Source organism: Octopus bimaculoides, chromosome 23 (genome assembly GCF_046866305.1).
Source record: "Octopus bimaculoides isolate indiv1 chromosome 23, ASM4686630v1, whole genome shotgun sequence".
NCBI lineage: Eukaryota > Metazoa > Mollusca > Cephalopoda > Octopoda > Octopodidae > Octopus > Octopus bimaculoides.
The window spans coordinates 13,030,321-13,054,232 of record NC_142950.1 but is presented as its reverse complement, the minus strand read 5'-3'; the positions used below and the strand labels follow the sequence as shown (position 1 = coordinate 13,054,232).

At 34.9% G+C, this 23,912-nt stretch overlaps 1 protein-coding gene across 9 annotated transcripts in view; it reads right to left on the bottom strand.

Moving 5' to 3' along the window:
* LOC106884330 (uncharacterized) overlaps positions 1-23,269 on the bottom strand; it is a 30,359-nt gene extending 7,090 nt beyond the window's left edge. The window contains exons 1-5 of one of the 9 annotated variants that reach the window (XM_089340046.1): positions 23,199-23,269; positions 12,811-12,893; positions 10,002-10,106; positions 5,042-5,202; positions 800-991 (exon numbers count right to left, since the gene is read on the bottom strand). In XM_089340046.1, coding sequence (XP_089196172.1) covers positions 800-991; positions 5,042-5,202; positions 10,002-10,106; positions 12,811-12,820 — 468 coding nt within the window. In that variant the 5' untranslated portion in view covers positions 12,821-12,893; positions 23,199-23,269. Of the gene's footprint in view, positions 1-799; positions 992-5,041; positions 5,203-10,001; positions 10,107-12,810; positions 13,072-13,560; positions 16,164-20,236; positions 20,305-23,198 lie in introns of those variants that run through there. The other 8 variants (XM_014935663.3, XM_014935665.2, XM_089340045.1 and 5 more) reach the window with 8 other exon arrangements.
* Between the last annotated feature and the right edge of the window lie 643 nt (positions 23,270-23,912).

The window sequence follows — 23,912 nt, the reverse complement described above, 5'->3', positions numbered from 1 at the left end:
AAACAAAGTAACATCACTTGGTTATTTTTAGTTCATTCAGATATTTCAGCCCCCAAAAGTGGTACCAAAGAATAAACATTAGTGGAATTATTACATCAACAAGAATGGTTCACAACATAGTTTCTTACAAGAGTTAAGTGGTTCTTCTTAGCAACAGCTACTTGAGAGGAACACTTAAAAAAAAAAAAGAATCAAAAGTACCTAAGTACCAAGTTTATTATTTCAATTTTTGGTATAATCATGATAAAGCAATGCTATATATAATGGCAAATGGTGGGAAAAAAATAAGAAAATGAGTAGACGGGTTGTAATAGGAAATACAGTAAAAAAAAAAAAATTTTAAAAAAGAGTTGCTAACAAGAATCACAACCTACCACTTTTAACAGGGGGTGAGAAAAAACTGTTTCCTAGTGAATCTTCCACCTCTAAACAAGCGTTAAATACTTGCCATCAGGTTAAGAATTCAAGGGGGGGGGCAAAGGATTACAGAATTACTCCCCCCCCCAATCACTTCAAAGAAGTTATCGAGTTGAATCTTAATTTCCCGTAAGACACAGTACCAAATGAAACTGCACTGGTCAACCAGTCCAGAGATGTATGATATAACAAGAGTTGTACTAACCTTGTTTACATTCATTTCAACAGAATTGAGACATTCTCCTTAATGTAAGGGAGAGAACTCTAAATTCTTGCTTTTATTCATTTTTGGTTTTGTAAGTCATTACAAGGACTGGGTTTAACAAATTTACAAAATGTCCCAACGCAAAAAAAATAATTTTTAAAAAAACACTAGACTTACATGTTCCCGAAGACGATCTTGTAATGCCTTAATCTGAGCTTCTCTGTTTTCCTTATTTAATTCCAAACTCCTGCGAAGTTTTTCTTTTGTAGATTTGGAAAAGGTGTTGTTTTCTTCTTGAGCTTTCTGAAGAACTTGCTGTGCTCGTTCTCTTTCTTTCTGCAGTTGTTCCAATCTCTGGGTTTCTAGAGACTAGAAAATTGAAAGAAAACCTCATGAAGTACAGAAGAGTCAACTGCAGAAGAATGAAAGAATACGTGTATGTGTAAGACATTAAACCACTGTACACATGTACGTGAGTATGTTTTACATGTTTTTATGTTTTTGCACACATATCAACTCGGTATTTAGAAATACAACTTAAAAACTTTGCCATTCTCCAGATTATATAAATATGAAATACTGATCATTGGAAATTTTGTTTGGCATCATTTCTGACAGACTATAATATATATTAAAATATCCATAAGAATTGACAGAATCAGTTCTATGCTGGCATGAATTGAACTGGAAATGGTGAGCTTCAGTGGAATAAAGCAGAAACTCATCTCTTCAGAAGGGTGTATTTATCAGAAATGATTACACAATGCACTGGGAAACATTCACTCAGATATACCCAATTACTGTATTCACTCAGATATATATATATATATATATACTCACTATCTTCACTACTACATACATAGATATTACTGTTACACTGCATTCACTAATATTGACATAGATATACTCAGTTATAACACTACAACTATGTACCTTAAAACTTGTGACTTAGAAAAAAAGAAGTCAATTCACAGAAGCATCGACCAACATTTACATTCTAACCCACCAGAGACTGATCTTTGGTTCTAAGATCTAAAATTAAAACTCTCCATCAAAATTTCCCATTAATTTAAATTCCAAACATCAGCTTAATTATGACTTTATTTGATAGATTCTTCATTATTTTGAAACTTATTTCATTTATTACTATGTTGAATTCGCTTGGCTTGGAACAAGAAGATATGATGGCAGCCATATTTGTCAGATTTGCCACATAATAGTTGCAATTCTTTCCTCAATTAGACACTTAAAATTTCTGAAGATCTACACCAACTGCACCAAATTTTTACTCTTCCAAATTCATTTAATCCAAGAGTACTTATCAATCTCCAGATAAATCTCACCCTCTTCAAAATATGATGTAAATAAAATTGGCAAAGCTTCAAATGACTGGATATGCTTTAGTTTTTGGTTGCATTTCAAGTTACATTCCAGTTTGAAATGGATATTTGTGGTCGTACCTGAAGACTCCTGATATTTCCATTTCTTCCAACAAGAGGCCTTTCGAGACTAAGCTGCCTGAAATCACCTTTGGTTCTATGAGACAAACTATGATCTAAACTAAAACCTTTCAAATTTTCACAATTTATTTTCCAGACATCAGTTTAATAATGACAAAGATATTTTACTAAATTCTTTTTAAAATTAATTGAAACAAAGAGTGTATTGGCTATATCTGGCCCAAATACTCTACCTTTTTATGTTCAAAACCAACCAGATCTGACCTCTCATACCTATCCTACAATGTTATTCTAATAAAAAGCAATCATCATTTAAATCTCAAAGCTATGAGATAATGCATGATGAACTGCAAACAATGTGAATAAATAAGCATTACATTCGACAGTAATCTGAATGCTAAAGGCTCATTCACAGTGCCAGTATTAATTAGATTGTCAAGTTATGGTCTCACCAGAGTAAGAATACATTAGGAAGAAAGTCAATCAGTTGAGCTTTATGACCAACATAAATAGTTTACAAGACCAAAGTAGAAGGAGGAGGAAGAGAAAGAGGGAAAACAAACTGTGGCAGGAAATAAAGGATGTTCTGGGATTACACATCAGTCTTTACATATTCCCATTGTTTTATAACCTTAAATAGATAGTCGATAAAAATTGATATGACAGCAGTTTGATATAAACTTCCTATTTATACACTTTTTTTTTAATAAATGGGATTTTTCACCATTAATATCCCACAAGGAGAAGGCAAGCTGAGCCATGTCAGTGACCAGGTTGCAGTCAGTGGGACAAAAGTTCTGACACCAAATGTTTAAGCGAATTGACCATTTTTCTGTTTTTAAAAGGGCTTATATGCATCTTCCAGGCTGGTGGTTTTAGTTTCAATAGTCAGACGAAATCATTTGCCTGGGAAGTACATCTCCAATGCATGCACGTGTGTGTGTATGTATGTGTGTAGGAAAATCCGTAAGAAGCTAAACCAATGTTGTCCAATATGATTCACATTTGAAGGCAAGCACCAATTGAAAATGCTCAGACAAATCCATGAAGTAAATATTCCAATAACGGTAATTTGATAGAATATCCAGATGCAAAGGGATTTTAGCAGCAATAGTATTAATCCAGAAAGAATACAGACAAATGTAATCCATTATTTTTGTTTTTCTGATAGTTCCAATGTGGTAAGATAATCCATAGATAAGCAAACAATCCCACTGCAGTGGAGGTGAGTCTCAAGATTCAGAAAGTTGTGCCAATGTACAAAACCAACGAACAAGATGGCAGCTGTAAATGAAAGTCCATCCACCCCAGCACCACAAAAAGAGGAGGAAAAAAAAAACAAAAAAACTAGGAGACCAAACTACATGATTTAATATCTACAATATATTATATTTTACTGTCAACAAAATAGCTCCAGACACAGAACCATTTCCTAAATGATAGATCATTAATATCATTACATAGCTTACTAACCCATCAGCCAACTTTTGCACTAATTATTAAAGCTATCTTAACGAAACATTGTAATCAAATGGCTAATTGTATGTAATTAAAATAGTTATAATTAAGAACCAAAAAGCTCAATGAAACTATTATGTAAAGCTAAATGGTTCTAGCAATAAAAAAAAGCTACTGATATTTAGGTATAGAAGCAGTATCCTGGTTGAATTCAGTTTATTAATGGTGTGTGCATACCACCCACACACACACACTATATAATACAGAAGTAATGAAGAAAAAATGAAAGACAACAGAGGAAGGACAAAAATGTATAAGTTGTATTAACTTAAGACTTAAAAAGGAGTTCTGACGCTTCAGATGATAGTCCTTCATCAGAACAAAAATATGAAAGACAAAAGTTATATATATACACACATACACACAAGTGGACATCAAATGAAAAACGATTTTACTAAAAATAGCTCAATTATGTGTTTCTTAAACCACCTCCAGGACAAAGTAGGGTAGTGTGTAACAATAAGTATCTGGTGAATCCAAGGAGTAACGCCCAATGAAATGCAACAAAGTTTGAGAGGAAATTCCAAGAAGAGACAGCAGATAATACGTAATCTAATGAACAAATTTAATTAATGCTTTTGATAGCAATCCACTGGAGTCCAGCCTTGGTTCTGTGACACAAACTTGTTTCAAGCCAATGTCTTCTTCCATCAAACATCTGTTAAATTCATGTTCTAAACATCAGCTTGATAATTCTTTCTAGTATAGGCACAAGGCCAGAATTTTTTTTTGGGGGGGGGGGGGGGGTTAGTCTACTACATTAAACCCAGTGCTTAATAATAACAAAGTTATTTTCAAAGTTTCATTATTTCCAAAGTCAATTGAAGCAAAGCGTTATTTTTCAACAGATATAAGGAAATACAAAACTGGTTCTTTAAAGAATGAAGAATGAAAGATGCAAACATCCAAGTATGTCAGATGATAATATGAACACTCCAAGTTGTCATTAACAGAAAGTCCAAACAGTTCTCTTTCCGCAGGACACCTGGACATAAAATTCTGAAAATTAATTTGCATAAGAGGAACTTAACATTTGCAGGTCTTACATGACCTGCTAGATCAGGGATCTGCTAAGTCATCGATACTGACCCCTGAGGGTAGATGGAGACTATTCAAAGGGTCAATAAATGCACATCTACTTAATTATTATTTTTTTGTACATGCCTGGGGGTTGATGAGGGGGGGGGGGCAAGGATTCCATGAAGAAGTTGGTGGTCTAAAAAGTTTGGGGACCCATGCTAGATTAACTATTGCTACAAGCACCTCATGAAAAACACAAATTGAGCCATTTTCATTAAAACAGTATTAGACTATGTCTACCCTAAATACATGTATGCATAAATCTGAAACCAATTTGGCAAAAACATACAAGCATGATACAGAGAGAGGGGGATGGAGGAAGAGAAGTACAGAGATAGAGATAGACAGATTGATACATTACCTCTCTTCTCTCCTGAGCTTTCTTTAACTTATCAGCAATAGCCTCCTGGGTGAGAGACCGAGTCTCCTTGGGAGGAGAACCAGGCTTATGAGGGGTATAATTTGATGCAGGCTTCAAAATAACTTCATAAGCAACACCACCAGTACTTTCCTTGGCCTTTTCTATAAAGAAAACAGCAACACTACAGTAAAACAACAACAACATTTTTTTCACCAGTTATTTAAGACTTCAGAAAGAACTGACAGTTGGTTTTATGGTAAATATTTAATTAAATTAATTATCAAATTTACAGTCAACTAAACTCACTTTCAACACTGAACTCAGAACAACCTAATATCTGAAGCTATATAATTAAACGTATACACATACACACAATCATTAAGATGAATACAGGTGTACCAAGTCTTACACAAGATTAATTCTTGATATATTGTAAATATCTTCACTTCAAGGTAAGGCAAAGCAACACCTTGCAGCGATTAGGACTGACTTCAAATAGAAATGGGGAGATAATTACAAGGAGGCAACAGTTCTTCAGAATTTAGGATTATTTTTCCATCTGGAGATAAAATAGCGTTGTAGACGTTCCTGTCTCAAAAGGCATCATCAGCACAGCCGTTGTCATAGCTTCACATTAGACACAGACAGATAGATCTCTTTTGCCAAACCACTAAGTTACAAGGACGTAAACACATCAACACCGGTTGGCAAGAAGTGGCAGGGGACAAACACAATGCTTTGGTCAGCCCAAGATTATAGTACAAGACACTTGCCCAACATGCCATACAGTTGGGACTGAACCCAGAACCATGTGGTTGGGAAGCAAACTTCTTACCACACGCCTGTGCCTATTATATATATATATATATATATATATATATATATATATATATATGAACATGCATGTGGTCATTACACAGTGGATAAAATACCTTGTATTTGCTCCAACTCACTACATTCCGAGTTCAAAGTCCCAGCAATGTTCACTTCTTTTTTCACATTTTCAGTCACTAATAACAGCTACAAACCCAGAGCAGCAAATTAACTGAATCATTGAAGAGTTGCACCTTTTACTTGTTCCATCAACAATACTAACAATGATACTAGGATCAAACTGTGTTGCTCCAATACAACTTTCTCTTCTGCAAAATAGGTGGCACTAATGGTAGGGAGTTTTTTTTTTTTTTTTTTTGCACAGGCAAGTACTAGGCTTTGCCATTTCTGCACACAGATCAGATGAATGGTCAACACCCACTGAGAGAAGACAATATATATACATACACACATGTAAACATACATATATGTAATCCAAAATGGAGATGAACACTGATGTTCCATGTGAAAGGCTAAATAATTGTTAAGTATTTCCAAACATGAAACCAATGGTAGCCTTAATACACAAAGAATCTTTAACTACCAATGCAGTATTGAGCATACATTCTTAGTGTTCAATATTTATGTATGTATGTATGTACGTACGTGTGTATGTGCATAAATATATATACATACAAACACATACATGTGTATACTATCATTTTAATGCCCTTTTTTGCCATGTTCACATGGGTCATACGGAATTCACTGAAGCAGATTCTCTACAGCTAGATGCCCTTCTTGCGACCAACCCTCAACTGTTTCAAAGGTAACATTCCCTCATGACTAGACAAGTTTTTCATAGAAGACTGGAAATGAACATTGCTGAAAGTGACACTTGCTTGCAATTATTAGGTGACAAGGAGAGTGACACACATACACACACAAATACATGTGCTATGGGCTTCTCCCATTTTCTGCTTACCAAATTCACTTACAAGGTTTGGTTGGCCCAGGGCTATAGAAGACATTTGCTCAAAGTACCCCACAAAGAGACTGAACCTGAAACCATGCGGCTGAGACAAATTTAACCACAGCCATGCCTGTGCATGTACAGTCAATAAGTGTCTGCATGTGTGTATACAGCTACATCATCATTGTGTTGCGGTCTACATTTACATGCCTATAAGGCAGACTTTTTCCACAGCCAGATACTCTTTCTGTTGCTGACGGTCATCTGTCTCCAAGACAATTCCTTCAGTTCACTGGAAATGAACAGCACAGATATGGTCTTATGGAGGACAGCACACAAACACCACCGTCTATATGAACAGTGATGCTTTGTTTAATCAATACATACACACACACTATCACCAGCAATATAAAAACATAGAGGACCTAACAAAATTAATGCGTGTGTGATCATCATTGTTTAACATCCATGCATGAGTAGGACAGTTCACAGGAGCTGTATCAGTGTGTGTGTGTGTGTCTATATATACACACACACAGATATATGTATGCACATATACATGCATACTTATATATGGTTTTAACATCCATATTTCCATGCTTGTGCAGAATTCACTGTGGTCAATCCTTTAAGCCAGATGCCCATCCTGTTGCCAACCCTCACTCATTTCCAAGTAAGGAAATTTTTCCTCAAGGCTGGACATGTTCCTAAGGTAGACTGAAAAGGAACAACACTGCTTGTATGATGCTGGCACATACTTAGGACTACTGCAAGGAGTCAGAGTAGACATATACAACGGACACCTTTCAGTTTCCATCTCCCAAATCCACTCACAAGGCTTTGGTCATCCAGGACCTATAGAAGACACCTCAGCAAGGTGCCATGGAACAGGACTGAACCTGAAACCATATGGTTGGGAAGCAGACTCCTTCATTACACTGCTATACTTGTGCCGAAACATACACACACACACATACATACATACATACATACATACATACATATATATATATATATATATACACACACGCAAAGGTATGTATATGTGTTTGCGCCATAGACTGCAGCCATGCCAGAGTATCGATATTAAAAACCAAAGGATTTCCTCACAGTACCCTCACTTATGTTTTCCCAAATAGTTACCCAGTTAAGCACTAAATAGGCAAAATGGTGCTTAACATTGGTGATCAGACAAGAAGCAGTTTTTCAATATATGGCTGAAAACACACACACACAAATAATGATAAATACATATTTAAATCAATCTATAAGAATCTAACTACATACTTGTATATAACCATTTTACTGCAATGAACCAGATTGTTTCAAATTAATTTATGCAATTCTTTTAGTTAAAGCAAATCATTAAACAATGACATTAATTTCTTTATTCATTATGACTGTTATTAAAATTATTAAATACCTAAATTGTCCAGGTCTGCTTAAAAAAGACAAAACAAGTCTTCTGACGACCACATTTATGAGGTCATCGTCATCATCAAAATGTGAACACAAGAAATCATTGGATTATAATGAACAGAAAAATATATCGAAACCATGATGTAAATTAAGAAAACATCATGTATTCAGAGGGGGAAAAAATATATAAAATAATCAAAATATATTAGGGAAACACTAGATATAAGATTTTTCTGGATTAAGGTTTAGTTCAACAGTGTATGATGATACAAGCTTAAGAGCATGACTCATGTTCATGAATCTATTCAGATTCAGTCACAAAGGTATTAAGCGGCCACTCAGCTTTAATCCAAAAAGTCATCAATATTTTCAGTATTATTACAATAAAGATTTGATTACAGCAAAAGAAAGAGAAAAAAAGGCAGCGCTACAGACGTAAAAATTAGAAGACTAATCTGAAAGTTAACGGCAAACAGGAACAGAGTAAAAATTCATTTTTTTTTTTTTTTTTAAATATAATTTCGCAGGTTTCTGAAAGAAGAATTGTTTTACTGTTTTTTTTCGTTTTTTTTTTCAAAGGAAAAAATTACTGGCAAAATAGCAAACATTTAAGACTATGTGCAAGTATCTAGTTGAAATAGCCAACAACAGTGGGTGAGGTTATGATAGATATGAGTGGAGAGGAAAATAATGGGTGAGGCCAGAGAGTCGTATTTAGTACATTTAATTATCATTATTGGTGTCAGCATAAATTGTATACTGCACCTCACTCAAAGAGAGAGCCGTTTCGTGTAGCGATATACCAGTGTGTTTGTGTGTGTGTGTGCATGTGTTTGTTTGTGTGTGTGTGCATGCGCGTGTGCATATAGATACGTTTAACTTAATTTGGTTTCCAGCAACAGCAAATATCAGTGAAATACTGTTATCATCATCATCATCGTTTAACGTCCGCTTTCCATGCTAGCATGGGTTGGACGATTTGACTGAGGACTGGTGAAACCGGATGGCAACACCAGGCTCCAATCTAATTTGGCAGAGTTTCTACAGCTGGATGCCCTTCCTAATGCCAACCACTTTAATTTGCTGGTAAGGGATTAAAATCTAGCAGAACAAACTCCTGAAAGGATTCAGGGATTAACAATGTATCCCTTATTCTACAAGAAAAAAAATCCAGTTTTTGTGGCTCTTGCTAATTTTGTTTGAGGGCCTTTTTCTTTTCATTTCTTTTTTCAAGTTAGTCAAGTGAAAACTTTTTCACCTTTTCACCATTCTACAAATATTTCAGGTAGAAGAAAAAACAAAGCCTAAAACATGGGGTTTTACACTTATCTCTTAAAACAGATGTGTGGTGGGACTAAGGGTCACTAAGGAAGCAGAAAAAAAAAGTGCAACAGTTGATGGATTGTGTGGAATTTTTCAAACCAGAGTGAATTCAGGAGAGAGACAAGATAGGAGAGGGGTTGGGAGCAAGTGTTAATTAAGAACTTAAAGGAAAAAGAAACTGAAAAACAAGAGGACATGCAGGAATCAAAAATGGTAAAATGCAATGCTAAAATAGGAACTGAATATAAATTATATTTAAAACACACAGAAAATTAAATCGTGCAATGGACTGGCCATGGAACTAATGACAAACGTTTCACAAAAATTATGGGAACTGGTGCCATAAATGAACAACATCGAAAGTTTCTAAAATAAAAAAGTTGCAACTAAAACAATGGAGACGGAGGCTAAAAGCTGACATCTTAACTCTACCTCTCCATATTATAAGGGCATCAAATGGTTGCTGATCAGGATGGACTTGATGCTGAATTTTTTTGTGATTTTCCCATATACAGAAACCACTTATCCACTTGCAGACTGCAGGAAAAAACACCATTAAATAGAGAGGCATAATCATAGATTAGGAAAAGGCAAAAGAAAAAAGAAAAAGGTTTTAAAAAAGAGAAGAGAAATATATATGTGTATGTAATGTATTTTAGATATCAAGACAAGAGGGGGGAGGCAAAAAAAAAAAAGCTTATGAAGGCTTAATTTCTGGAGAGAAATGGTAAGCCAAATGTGCAAGTTTGATAAAAACGCAGAACTATGAGAGGATAAAGGGCAAGAGAGAGAGAGAGAGAGATCACAAACAAGTGCATCTTTTAATATAGCAAATGGCTGGGTGGGGTCTGTGTCACTCTGAAGAAACCAGCCTCAGCTATCAGGGCAAGGAATAAATTTTTAGAAGTTAGACAGGGGTGGGGAAAGAGAGAGAGAGAGAGTCAGTTTTAAATCTTAAATACAAACAAAATACAAAATCTTCTCATCACATTTTTCTATTTAAAATTAAACTAGTTAGCTTTTCGTTTTAATGTTTCCATTGAAGTAAAAAATAATAGTAAAAAAAAGCCCACTGAAAAATATTTTAAATACCCAAATTAAAACATCAATTAATCATTGAAGAAAATAAAACTAAAAACAAAAACCCACAAAATGATTTGAGAAAAACGAAGATCTGACAAAAATCACGTTTCTAATTAGTGATTTACACTGGCAAAATTTCTCTTTTCTCAGCACTATGCTGATTGTCAGTATCATCATCAACAGAAACTAACTAGTAGAGGAGCTACTTCACTGTAAGATGAAAGTTTCTGACGACGTTACAAGAGGTTCGGCTCAATGAGATGAAGTGCTGCCACTACCTAGCTGCAATGAATGACACTAAGTATAATAATAATAATGATGATACACTGCTGTTAAGACAAGGATCAGTTCTTTGAGAACTTAATATTATTAGTGAATAAGGATTTTTATAGTTTTATTAATTAGTAAGCTAATTCACCCATATAGAGTAGATACAGAAATGCTCATTTAGGGAAGGCTGTAGCAAGCAAAGTGGAGAGAAGCTTCACATTGGAGGGAGAGAGAGAGAGAGAGAGAGAGAGAGAAAGAAGCAATGACTATAATAAATGAAAGGCAGGTAGCAGTAGGTTAGTTATCAAAATGACAACTGTTACACCTTAATTATTATTATCTTCATCATTGTTAGAAGTTTGTTAGGTTAGAAAGAACAGTTTTAATCAAATAAAGAAAGCACCTCAAAAGCTTTGACTAAAATTTTACACATACACAGAAAAAAAAAACATTCACAAGAAAAAAATCAAGAGAAAAATTGAACAAAAAAAACAACACGGAATTATTTGAGATGAAAAAATATAAATTTCAAGTCACACAAAAGATACACACAGAGGTGGGTGTGGACTGCCATACCAATCAAGCTGATTAGTAAATGAGTCAGTTAAAAAGCCAAGAAGCTATCAAATACACACACATATATATATTAATATACACACACACTCCTTCGCATGCGCGCATACACCTTAGCATGCACAAACATACACACACACATATATATATATATACACCTTCGCGCACACACACACACACATATACACCTTCGCGCGCGCACACACACACACACATTATATGGAGAAAAAGTGAAAAAAGAAAATAAAGCAAGCAACAACAATCTCTTAACCGTTTCCCACCCTTAATATCAGAAGCTGAAAAAAGATTACAATCTGAAGTTTAACATATTTCAAATGCATGTTATTTATTTTTTTCTCAATATATATATTTTCTTCAAATCCTATTCACATCTAGGCTTTAATTAATAAAAGGCAGTTGCGTGGCTAATGAACTAAGATGCTAAATATTTTTCTGAATAGATTTCTTGATAAAGCCGGTTAATGGTAGAATGTGGGAGAAGATAGCCGCCGCGGCAGGGTGACAATCAGCATTCACCATCCACAATAGTATTTCTTGATAAGCTGCAGACTAGAGATACTCCTAGCCACATGAAATCAATAAAACCATTCCTTAGCACCGACAGACAGTGTCGAATCTATTTCAAGACTTGCTGCTTACTGCAGTTGGAATGGAAATTTGCAAGAGGGAGAAATAAGAACCTGCCATCTCTCTTTTACAGAAGGAGGGACTAATAGAAAGGGTTTAACAAGTGGATTAGAAAGATTTAATGCAACATGAGAATGGATTAGAGCTAAAACAATGATTGTGTTTAAGGGTTAGTAGCTGAAATGAAAAGAGTTAGTCATTTAAAATTTTAAAAATGACCACCAGTTAATTAGGAGATTAGTCAAGAAAGAGAAACAGATGAAGAAAAAAAAGGTAAAGAAAGAGAAGAAGGAATGAGAAGAAAAAGTCGAAAGAGAAACTAGAAGTGAAAAAGGATAGGGAATGAAATGGGGAAAATAGACAGGTGAGAAAGAAGGAAAAAGGCAGATGAGAAGAATAGGTTGAGAAAAGTGAATATTTTATGTTAATAACATGGCTTTGGTTGAATGAAATCATAGCAAATTGATCATTGAAAAATATACAAACACACCCAGACTGACAGATTGAACTAAAAAATAAAACAACCATTGACAGTAGATGTTCTTACATTTAGTAAAACAGTGTCTTAAATCATAAATAATAAACAGCCGTTCTTTAGTCAAAGGAAAAATTTAGTATATATTATAAAAATGTTACAGATAATAAAGTAATAGAAAGCTGTTCTTACCTGCAGACATGTCTTTAGTTAAAAGGAAGCAGTCACACTGAAGGCACTAATAACTATTCACTTTTAGTCTTCCTTCGGTCCAGCTGAAATAGAATACGGGAGGCTTAGCAAGAGGCAGTCACGACGAGAGTCCGGTAGCTGAACATCTCAGTGTAATATATCCTATAAAGTGTTCCAGTGATGTAGCTGGATAGCTGCAGCCTGACAAATAGAAGCCCCTATGAGTAATGCTGCTGCAGTTGGCAAGATTTTCTCAAGTCTGACGTAATGATGGGCATATTGATTTAACTAGCAGCAGCAGCAGTAGTAGTAGTAGTAGCAGCAGCAGCAGCAGCAGCAACAACCAAAGCAGGCCTGCATCAAATCTAGTAGATGCAGCTTTACAACACTTGATGACAAATAGCTTACAACAGCTGAACTACACTTTACATTTTAGACCTGTGCACACAATCTGCCGTACCTAGTGATGGATAATTTAGGAGCAGAGAAGAATAAGCATTCTGCTAGACACTACCAGGATATGGTCAGTTTCTAGACAAACATGAACCAATGGAATATTGCTGGCTGTCACAAGCAAATAGTTTCTTTTTTTTTCTTCTTCGTCTTTTTAATTACCAATGACATACATTTCAACACATGAATTAATCAAAAGGAAAGGGAATCTCTTTCCAACAACCCCTCTCCTGCCACTTGACAGCTCATGTGATACTTGTAATTTGTAGAGATAGGTGAACAACAAACAACCCTCACCTTAACCACTTTCTAGTCAGACCACGAACACATACACGCAATTAAATGTATGCAATAGTTGAATCTTCATCACAGAGAGGGTAAATGGTGGACATTTCTGATGAGGTTTTTGACTCCCCAAACGCATAACATACATTTACACTAATAACTGCAATCAATTCACATATAACACACAAGAGGTAGCATCCCACAAAAGTATAATCTCTTATTAACCCTTTTTTAAAGCAACCAACCTGAAACTGCCCCCACCCCATCCCCATTCTATCATACAAACCATTACATTTTAAAGTGATCAAAATTAAACCCTCTTCCACAAAAATGTCATGTTTATGTCCTCAACACCAGCTTAATAATGACAATGTTATTTTTACGAAATTCTTCATTATTTTCAAAATTAGTTGAAAAAAATGCAGACTATTTCAAGAGAAATGTAGGAATCATCAATGAAGAGGGGAAGGAAGAGAAAGTTGGCATTCAGTTTTGTGAGATGGACTTTGCTGCTGGGAGTCAACTTTGAATTGTCAACACAGTTATTCTTAGGAGCACATCAACACTAGTCTCATTCCAATCAGATATTGTCACACACACACACAATGATAGACAACATACCAATGGGAGAATCAAAGTTTATAGCTTTAAGTCATTTACAGCACAATAATGTATACAACTGTCAACTATTAAACATTTTACAGGTGAAATCATTTAATTAGTAAATGCAGGACAATTATACATTGATAGCAGGCCATGGATCAAATTCTAGTGGTAGCTGACCAAGGATCCATGACTCCAGACAACAGGTAAAGTATCAAGGTCCTAAATGCAACAGGTTTCAGTATGAGGCTGCACTGGTACTAAGACATTAGGACTACAAGCAATGGCCTCATTGACACAAGGCTCAGCATCAGACCCCACAAGCAACTGACTGTGCATTAAGTCTCAATGGCAAAACATTGACCACAAGGCATCATTGGCACAAGGCTCAACACTAGGACCCACAGTAAACATTTCAAAGATCAAATCTCACAGGTAAGATCAAGTTCCATAGGCAAGGCCAAGGAGTCAGAAAACAAATGTAAAATACTCAACTATGGCTACATTTTGTCAACTAAAATTAGAAACCAGGATTTTAAGATTGAGTCAAAACTTTTAGTTGCTATTTTTAAATATATTCAGTGAATTCTACCCCGCAAAATAAAATCCCATCAATTGGCAACCCACCACTTTTTAATATGAGCTAACATTATTATTATCATCATTAAATTGAGAAAATAAAGTATAAGAATGCATTATCCTGGCAGGGCAGGACCAGCCTATACTCAAGATATACACACACACATGTAACACGGTACAATTTATGGAAGCTTCTGTCATGGAATTAGTGGCAGAGATAGAGACGACGAGGGAGAAACATCAGCAGGCTGCAGTTCTCTGCTAGCCAGAGCTGCACAATTAACATAAGTAGAGAGATGTGACTGCAACTAAAAGCTAAAAACTGTTTTCAATGTCACAATCAATAAAAGCCTAACGCCGCTGCCAATAGGCAATGCACTTTTGTAGCAGCAAAGACCTAGACAGAAAAAAAAAGTGGGTGGGAGAGGAGAATAAAATTTTGAGCCAAAGAAACCTCGTGACTCATTGAAGAAATTCTTGAAGGGTATATATATATATATATATATATATATATATATATATATATATATATATATATATGCGTGTGTGTGTGTATATATACATATACATATATACACACACACACTTATGTATATATGTAATTGAAATTGGCTCGTAGTTCTGCTAATTAAACAGAAATTATGCAAATTTATAAAAAGAAAAATCATAATCTATCATAATTTCTTGCGATTCCACACCCATTTACCGATACAGCAATGGGAACCTGAGCAATACACATGGTTACCATTTCTCTCTATTGAACAACTAAAGGTCAACTTGACCCTACCAACATTTTGGTCAGGGTCAAGAAAATGGTTTTAAAAAATCCAATAAGTTAATGGATAACACAATTTTAAATTTATAAAATTTAAACGAAATATTTTTCATCAAATCGAATTACTAAAAGTGTGCTGGTGTTAATTTATTTAGCTGACCCTAATTCGAATTTTAGCTGGGAACTTGTTACATCAAAGTTGTCTTGAAGGCAAGACGCAAGAGAATTGTTTAGAGAAATAGCAAGTCATGTCTTTTGCCTCCAGACTTAATATACTGCATCACATTGCTACTGTCTTTATTATCATTATTAATAATAATATTAATATTATATCAGCCTCTCTACTCTTTAAATGACCACAGGTGGAAAGTCGGAGAGTTTAACTGATGTAGGACTGGCGTTAAATCGTTATAGTGCGAGTCTGGTGAATGTCCAGAACGTTGTGAGAAGAGGTAACTGCTGACCCATCACCAGGTTGTTGTTGAGTCTGAAGAAGGAAGAGAAGCAGGAAAAAAAGCTGCAACTCGTTTGATGAAAGCATAATTAACATCTTGGTTCAATCCAAACTCCAGACTACAAATATTGATCGGTGAGCCATCCTCTACCTTATCGCCACCACCTCCACTACTGCTACTATATTAGATGATTCGCCTGGTCTGCTGCCGGCAGATCTCATCTCCTACCACACCCGAGTGTAGTCAAAGCAACCACCAAAGAGAAAAGAGGTGGGGGAGGGGGTAAAGATGAAAGAAATCACATGAAAGACCCAGTTCAAACGACACAAACTCAGTCATAGAAAGCGGGGATGGCGTTGGGGATGTGATGGAATTTAATAAAAGGGGTGTACAATGGAACAGGAAACGGTTATCATTCATAAGTAGTGTCCTAAGACAATCGTTGTGGATGGGAGGCAGTGACGCTGGTCGTAGCGTAAAAGAGATAGCGACGTGAGTATTGTTGAAGCAACTACCACAGGGAATTAGTTGATACTACATCATACATTAATATAATTATTAGTCATAGTTATTAACGATGTCACCAAAGTCAAAAGCTGATTTAGTTTGCACCATCTTCCCTTAACATACTTTTCTTCTAAAGAGTTAGATTGAGGTGTAAAGACGGTGGAGCTTATATTATTTTTCCTTGTTTTCCTTTGATTCTTAATATATGAAGACGTCACGAATGAGATGTCAACCGTTGAAACCAACCGATTCAATAAAATAATGTGTCACATGATGTTCTTACTTCATGAGGACACTTCTCTTCAAACCCCTCTACATACCCACATTCGAAAGCGAAAGTAATTTAAATAAACATTACAAGTTACATAAATGAACTCCCATCACGAACGGAAGGTGATGAAGACAGGGACAGAACCAGTGGGGTGATTTCAGTGGGAGAAAACGTGGTGTCATTAAAGCCCGGTAACTGATAATATTATCATCACATGATTTCGATGGAGGTTGATTAGAACCACAAGGGTCTTGCCATTAGCTATCTCTCAACATATCAGTGGGCACATATATAAGTCTATACGCGCGCAAACAAACATGTATACACAAGAGAGGAGAGATGATGGTTGGGGATTTATACATAAGGTAGAATAGGAGGAACAGAGAGGACAACGAAAAATGGAGAATAGACAGGTCAAGCAAGATTAGAGATATTAAATGACAGGAGGGAGGGAGAAACATATACATACACACACACATTGATACGTATGTGTGCACATATTTATATAGAGGACGCAGTTAAAAGAAAACAGAGAGAGGGGGTTAGGTCGGTCTGTGCGCGTTTGAGAGAGATGGCGCGCAATTATCAGCCCACCACAACCACCACCACAAATTCAATTCGCGGAGACGGTTAAACCATGTCCTACTTTTCTTCTCCTGTCTCTCAGCACACAAACCCTCCCTCCTTCCATATACCCCTTTCCCCTCTTCATACAATAACAAACGTCTTGCATAGGCACGAAGCTGTATGGGGTTTGCAGGGAGAAGAGAAGAGAGAGAGAGAGCATGCCACAAAAATGAATAGTGGCGGGGTTTATTATTGAAACCCGCTCTTTCTCTAATCTAAAAAGTCCCGGGATTTTCATTTTATTTTGACGATAAAGGAGTGGCGACTGAGGATCGAAACTGATACCAACAAGAAGTAAACAGTTGCTTTATCAAATACTCTCTTCATCACTGAATCATTAACGCATTAAAAAATAAAAAACAAATACAATTACACATAAATTACATTATGATAATGTCACATGTGATTATATATTCCATATACACAAATTGTATATTACAAACAAAGATATTATACATTTATGGACACAGAAAATGACTTGTGTATATGTGTGTACACACGTAGACATACATTACACCTTGTAAAAAATGCGCATGAGAAATTAGTAAAAAATAAATGACATGAATATATACACATACATTATATTCATCCGCAACTACATGCCGGTATAGCGGCTTATACTAGCGTCAGTGTATGTCTGGATGTGTGTGATATATATATATGTATATATATATATCTGAAACACACATTAATGCATTTGCGTATTTATTATTTGCGTGTGTATACATTTTACATATTTCATTCATCACTCAACGTCTGCTTTCCATCCCATCTATGTATGTGTGTGTATACAAAGGTATAGAGTAACCCATCAGATGAATTGCTTTTATAACTGAAACACACACACACACATATATATATATATATAATCGTAACATATAATTGCCAACCAAATAACATATACATACACATAATAATCTATAGAGCCAACTATTTAAAAAAAAAGTAACTCCTAGATTCACTAATTGAATAAAAAGTAAAAAAGGAGAAAAAACAAAGATGATCAGGGGTGAAAGGCTTTTGACTCCTGCTAACTTGGGGCTAAAAAAGCGGGGGTGGTAGCAACACTATCTCCCTCTTTCTCGCATACAAATATATAGTCAATGAATGTATTCATAATTGGGATATTAAGTGGATGAGATGATAACGAAAGACGAAGAATATTAAAAGAGGAAGATGGTGACACTAGGGAAGACATTAATATCTTCCCCATACTTTTTGTGGTTGTTCCTAAGTTGGGTTTTTTTTTTTTTACTTTTTCGACACCGATTTCATGTTAATTTTATTTCATTCGTTTCAATGTTACTGTTTGTCATTCTACACCATGGAAACGATTTTACAGCGACGCAAATGCAATTAAACCACTAACATCAACCAAAACAATAACGCTAGATCTGCTGAAAATACAAGCAGTCAATGATGACTCCTTCAAATCATACCATACCTTAGCCCTTAGATATACTGTGCTGACAAATAGATAAAAATGAGATGGTCACCACTGGAATGTCTGACACTATATATATATATATATATAAAACGTTCTACACTAACCTGAAACTAAACTATAAACAATGGTATCAAACTATACACCAGGCTTAAACGATCTAAAAACTTCAAAATTATTGGGTTTTTTTTTAATGTTTTTGAAAAAAAAAGGGAAACGGTTTGGTGGTAAGGAAAACAATAAAACAGGCAAAGGGACAGAAACAAAAAGGGATAGTGGTGCCATATTAAAGTAATATCAGAGAAAAATATGGTTTATATTATTGTTTAGCTGATCAACATGACCATATTAAAGAGAAAAAAATGTTCTTGTCTTTATAAATCAGGAGTTGCATTGTCCAAGGTCCCTTTTTTTAAAAATTTTTATAAAACGTTAGGGAGTGTAAAAGAAAGACTGGATTGTTATTTCTAGTTTGTCTGGTTTCCCACCAGAGGCTGTCCTCATTCTTTCTGGGCAGAGACATAAATTGCAGGGAGAAGGAGACGACAAGAAGGGCGCCAAAGAGGAAGAAGAATAAAGAGAAGCTATTTTCTACAACTTCAAATGAAAGCACACATTTATCGTTTAAACCTACGCAACCCCGAACCAGAACACAAATCTATGATTAGGGGTGCTTCCAGCAATGACCACCCCGTTTAATTTTACATCTATAGATGAGGAATGATTATGAAAACAGAACAGTTAAGGGTTACGAATTAGGTGAAAATGAAGTGATTGGGTGGAGGGGCTGGAATAAGGCGCTAATGGAATGGAGATGGGAATAGTAAATTAAAAAAAAAAGTGGGGGTACAATATCCCTTGCTCATCATTCTGATTTTCAGAGCATGGTGAGACAGACATATCGCACGCACGCACACACACACACGTGTATGTGTGTGTATATATACATACATATATATATATATATAAGGTGTGTGTGTGTGTAAGTATTGAAAATGAGGAGGGTGGGTAACAACGACATCAAAATAAAGTGGGGGGGAGAAATGGCAGGGCCTTGTGGTTTAGAGAGGAAGCAGGGCGCTGGGATGTAGGACAGAGATGAGAGTCGTATATATATATATATAGAAAGATCTAGAACAGATATGCAATAAAATATGTGTATGTGTTATATTATTTCTGAAGGTGCATATATTTACAAAATGCCGCATTTAAAATAAAGAAACGAAGCTTATTAAGTATCGAATAGAAAATAGTGGTTGGACATATTAATTAAAAAAGTAACATCACATTGTATTGTCTCTCCCTCTTAATGTATGTCTTTGAAATTAGTGAAAAACATAAGGGATTCTCTGTAATGTATGTATAAACGTGTGTGTATGGTTGTATGTGTATATAATAAATTAAGGATTGTGGAAAAAATAACAAACCTCCAACAATACCTGCCACACGGATGAAGCGAGTAGAACGCGTAGCTTAGTTTGACCAGCTTAAGAATGGGAGGCTGGTGGGTGATGACGTCAAAACTACTGACAGCTTCTGATTGGCTAACATGTTGCTTGACTATCGTTTCATTGGTGAAATTTCACAAACTCTTCTTCTCATTGGTCGACGCAGCCGGAGCAACTAAATTTAAAATGCCGGTACGGCGTATATATACCGTTACATTGTTAATTGATAGTTATAATATATTTACTAACTACGTCTTTTGTTATATGTACATATACATGACCGGACTCCTTTCTCCTAATGTCATTTTTTTTGTTTGTTTGTTTTTTTCGAGAAGGGCTGCTTTAACATGAACATCTGACAGTAGTTTCTCACCTACAAACATGGCACTTGTAGCAGATACCTTTTTTTTTCCAACCAACCCTGGTTATATATAATCGCACAATGGATATTTTCATGATTAAGAGGAGATACTGCATGAGACGCCATCACCTTCGCAACATCAGCTCCAAGTCTCTCAATCAGCCACAACAGCATTTTTAAAAAAATGCCTATTGTAGACAAAATTACAGATTAATGTCTCACTGATGTTCACCCCCACCTTATAATTTAATGAATAATGCATAAGTTTTAATGAAATGCTACAGAAATATCCTTTGGAGGGTACAAATTACAATTACGTTAAAAACTATTAAAATAGACGACTTGGGAGGAATTTCAGATCGTTTCAACACGTCCTCCTAACTTAGGCATTTTTCATTTTTGGTGTAAAAGATTTTGTTGGTGGAGATTATGGATGGGTTACTTAAGCCAGTATTTCGTCGATTTCCGACGTTAATATTACATCTGCATTCTCGACACTGTATTTCTGCAAAATGTCATTAAAAAATATGCATTTTGAAGAAAGTTATGAGGTAACAGAGTCGAGAGGGTGAAAGAAAATGATCCGACACTAATTTTTTAATTTTTTTTAACATTAGTTTTAAGTAATATAGTTGTAATTGGTACCCTCAAAAACGTACCTCTGCAACATTTTGTTTAAAAACGTGCATTTGCCAGAAATATATACACTTCCTCTGATAATTTTATAATTATTCGTTTCCTTCAGTCTGTCATGTGGAGTAAATAGACTTATTAACGTCAGGAATAATAATAATAATAATAATAATAATAATAACAATAATAATAATAATTGTTTCAAAATATGGCACAGGGCCAGTAAGTTCGAGGCAGGGTATAAGTCGATTACATCAACCCCAGTGCTCAACAGGTACTTATTTCACGTAGTCACACAATATACACACTTATTTTATCGACTCCGAAATAATGAAAAGCAAAGTCAACCCGGGGGCATTGCAGAAATAATTGACGTTGGAATCCTCATGCCATTCCCGGAAGCATATAATGACCACTGTCACATACCTGAAAATAATAGAACCAGATTTGAAACCGCGTTGCGGATGTAGTTGGCTACTAGATTGTCTGCTTCTTGGAAAAAATTTGCCTATTGATATATGTGTGTGTGTATAATATACACTTACCTACTTGCATCTTTATACATTAAATGTATTCTGTATTCTTAATACTAACGTAGTTCCAACTTTAAAAAAATACTAATTCTACTGATAATAAAATAAAACTACAATGAAATAATCACGCTGATGCATGAATTAATTATAAATTCACTTCTAATATTTACAACGAATTTTTTAATCTTTTTTTTTTTAATAGAAACCAGGGCCTTCCCAAAATTTATCCACAGCAAATAACATGCTATTTTATCTGTCCATTTTATCATTGATTGCTTCCAGACGAAAGGAAAAGGAACAAGTTGTCTCGGGTTTTAACGAGTGAAATGAAAATGTGAACGACATTCAGGGTCCTTTGAGTCGATTTTGTTCCAATTTTAATGCTTTCTTTATTGTCATGGAGTTAAACAATATTTGGCTACAAGCGTGATTGGAAACCCGACTGACGGATTGGATTCCTGGACAGACTACTACTACTACTTTTGAAATATTAGAATCAACAGTCGAACACTCTGTGTGTGTGTAAAGGTTGGGGTAAGAATAGAAAGGCTGAAAGATTTCAACAACAGTAGGAGTCTTCCACGATACTAATTAATACTGAGGACAGTACCGTCCCTGGTACGCGGTACCTAGCACCATTTGTAGGGTGGGGAGGGGAGTTGGATTATGATTTACACACACGCGCAAGCATATTTAAAACTAAAAAGTATATACGTATATATATACACATACACAAGCTTTTAAAATAAAAACATACATGTGTATATATATATATATATATATATATATATATATACACGCATTTAAAATAAAAACCATCCACATATGTATGTATATATATATATATATATACATGCATTTAAAATGAAAAAAACATGCATACACGTGTGTGTATATACACGGACGTATATATATATATATATATATATATCTATATATATATATATATATATATATATATACATGCATTTGAAATTAAAAACATGAAATCTATAGAAAAACAAAAGACGACGGCAGGTGTATGATCAACAACAAACAAGTGTATTAGTTTGACGTATATATTCACATATACATTTAAAATAAAAAACATACACGCACATGTATATATATATATATATATATCCACACAGACATAACATCCATGCATTTGCACACGCACACGCACGTATATGTGCATTATATATATAACATATATATATATATATATATATATATGCATATGTATACACACACATACATGCAGTCACATAATATACACACTAATTTATTTACCAACCAAGATCATTACCAATTTTCTCAGATTATCATTAATATTATAAACTAATATAACCATCTGTACGCACACACACATACACACACACACGCGCGCGCAACACACAATGCATATTTGTACAGTAATAAAAATTATTGATACCTATGCTATGCGGGTGATTCATCATATTGTTACACCTCACAGAAATCTATTTCACTACTGGTTCAATTGTTCTCGCAATCATGTTAACCAAGTAGAATGTGTGTGTGTGTGTCAATATATATGATATATACTCACACACACACACAATCTATGGAAACAGCAAATATATGCAAACTCCATTATATACACACACACATATAGAGAGAGATATGTGTGTATACATATAAATATGATATAATATATATATATATATATATATAGGTTTCTGTTAAGAAGTTGCACAAGGCCGAATCAAACTGTTTTAAATAGTAATTATACATCTATATAGATAGATAGATACATAAATAGATAGATACATAGATAGACAGATGGATAGACATGTGTATGTATATGTATATACACGTATATAGCCATACATTTACATTTATATACATACATATATGTATATACTCTCTTTTACTCTACTTGTTTCAGTCATTTGATTGCGGCCATGCTGGAGCACCGCTTTTAGTTGAGCAAATCGACCCCAGGACTTATTCTTTGTAAGCTTAGTACTTATTCTATCGGTCAGTTTGGCCGAACCGCTAAGTTAAGGGGACGTAAACACACCAGCATTGGTTGTCAAGCGATGTTGGGAGGACAAACACAGACATATATATGTATGTATATATATATATATATATATATATATATATATATATATATATATATATA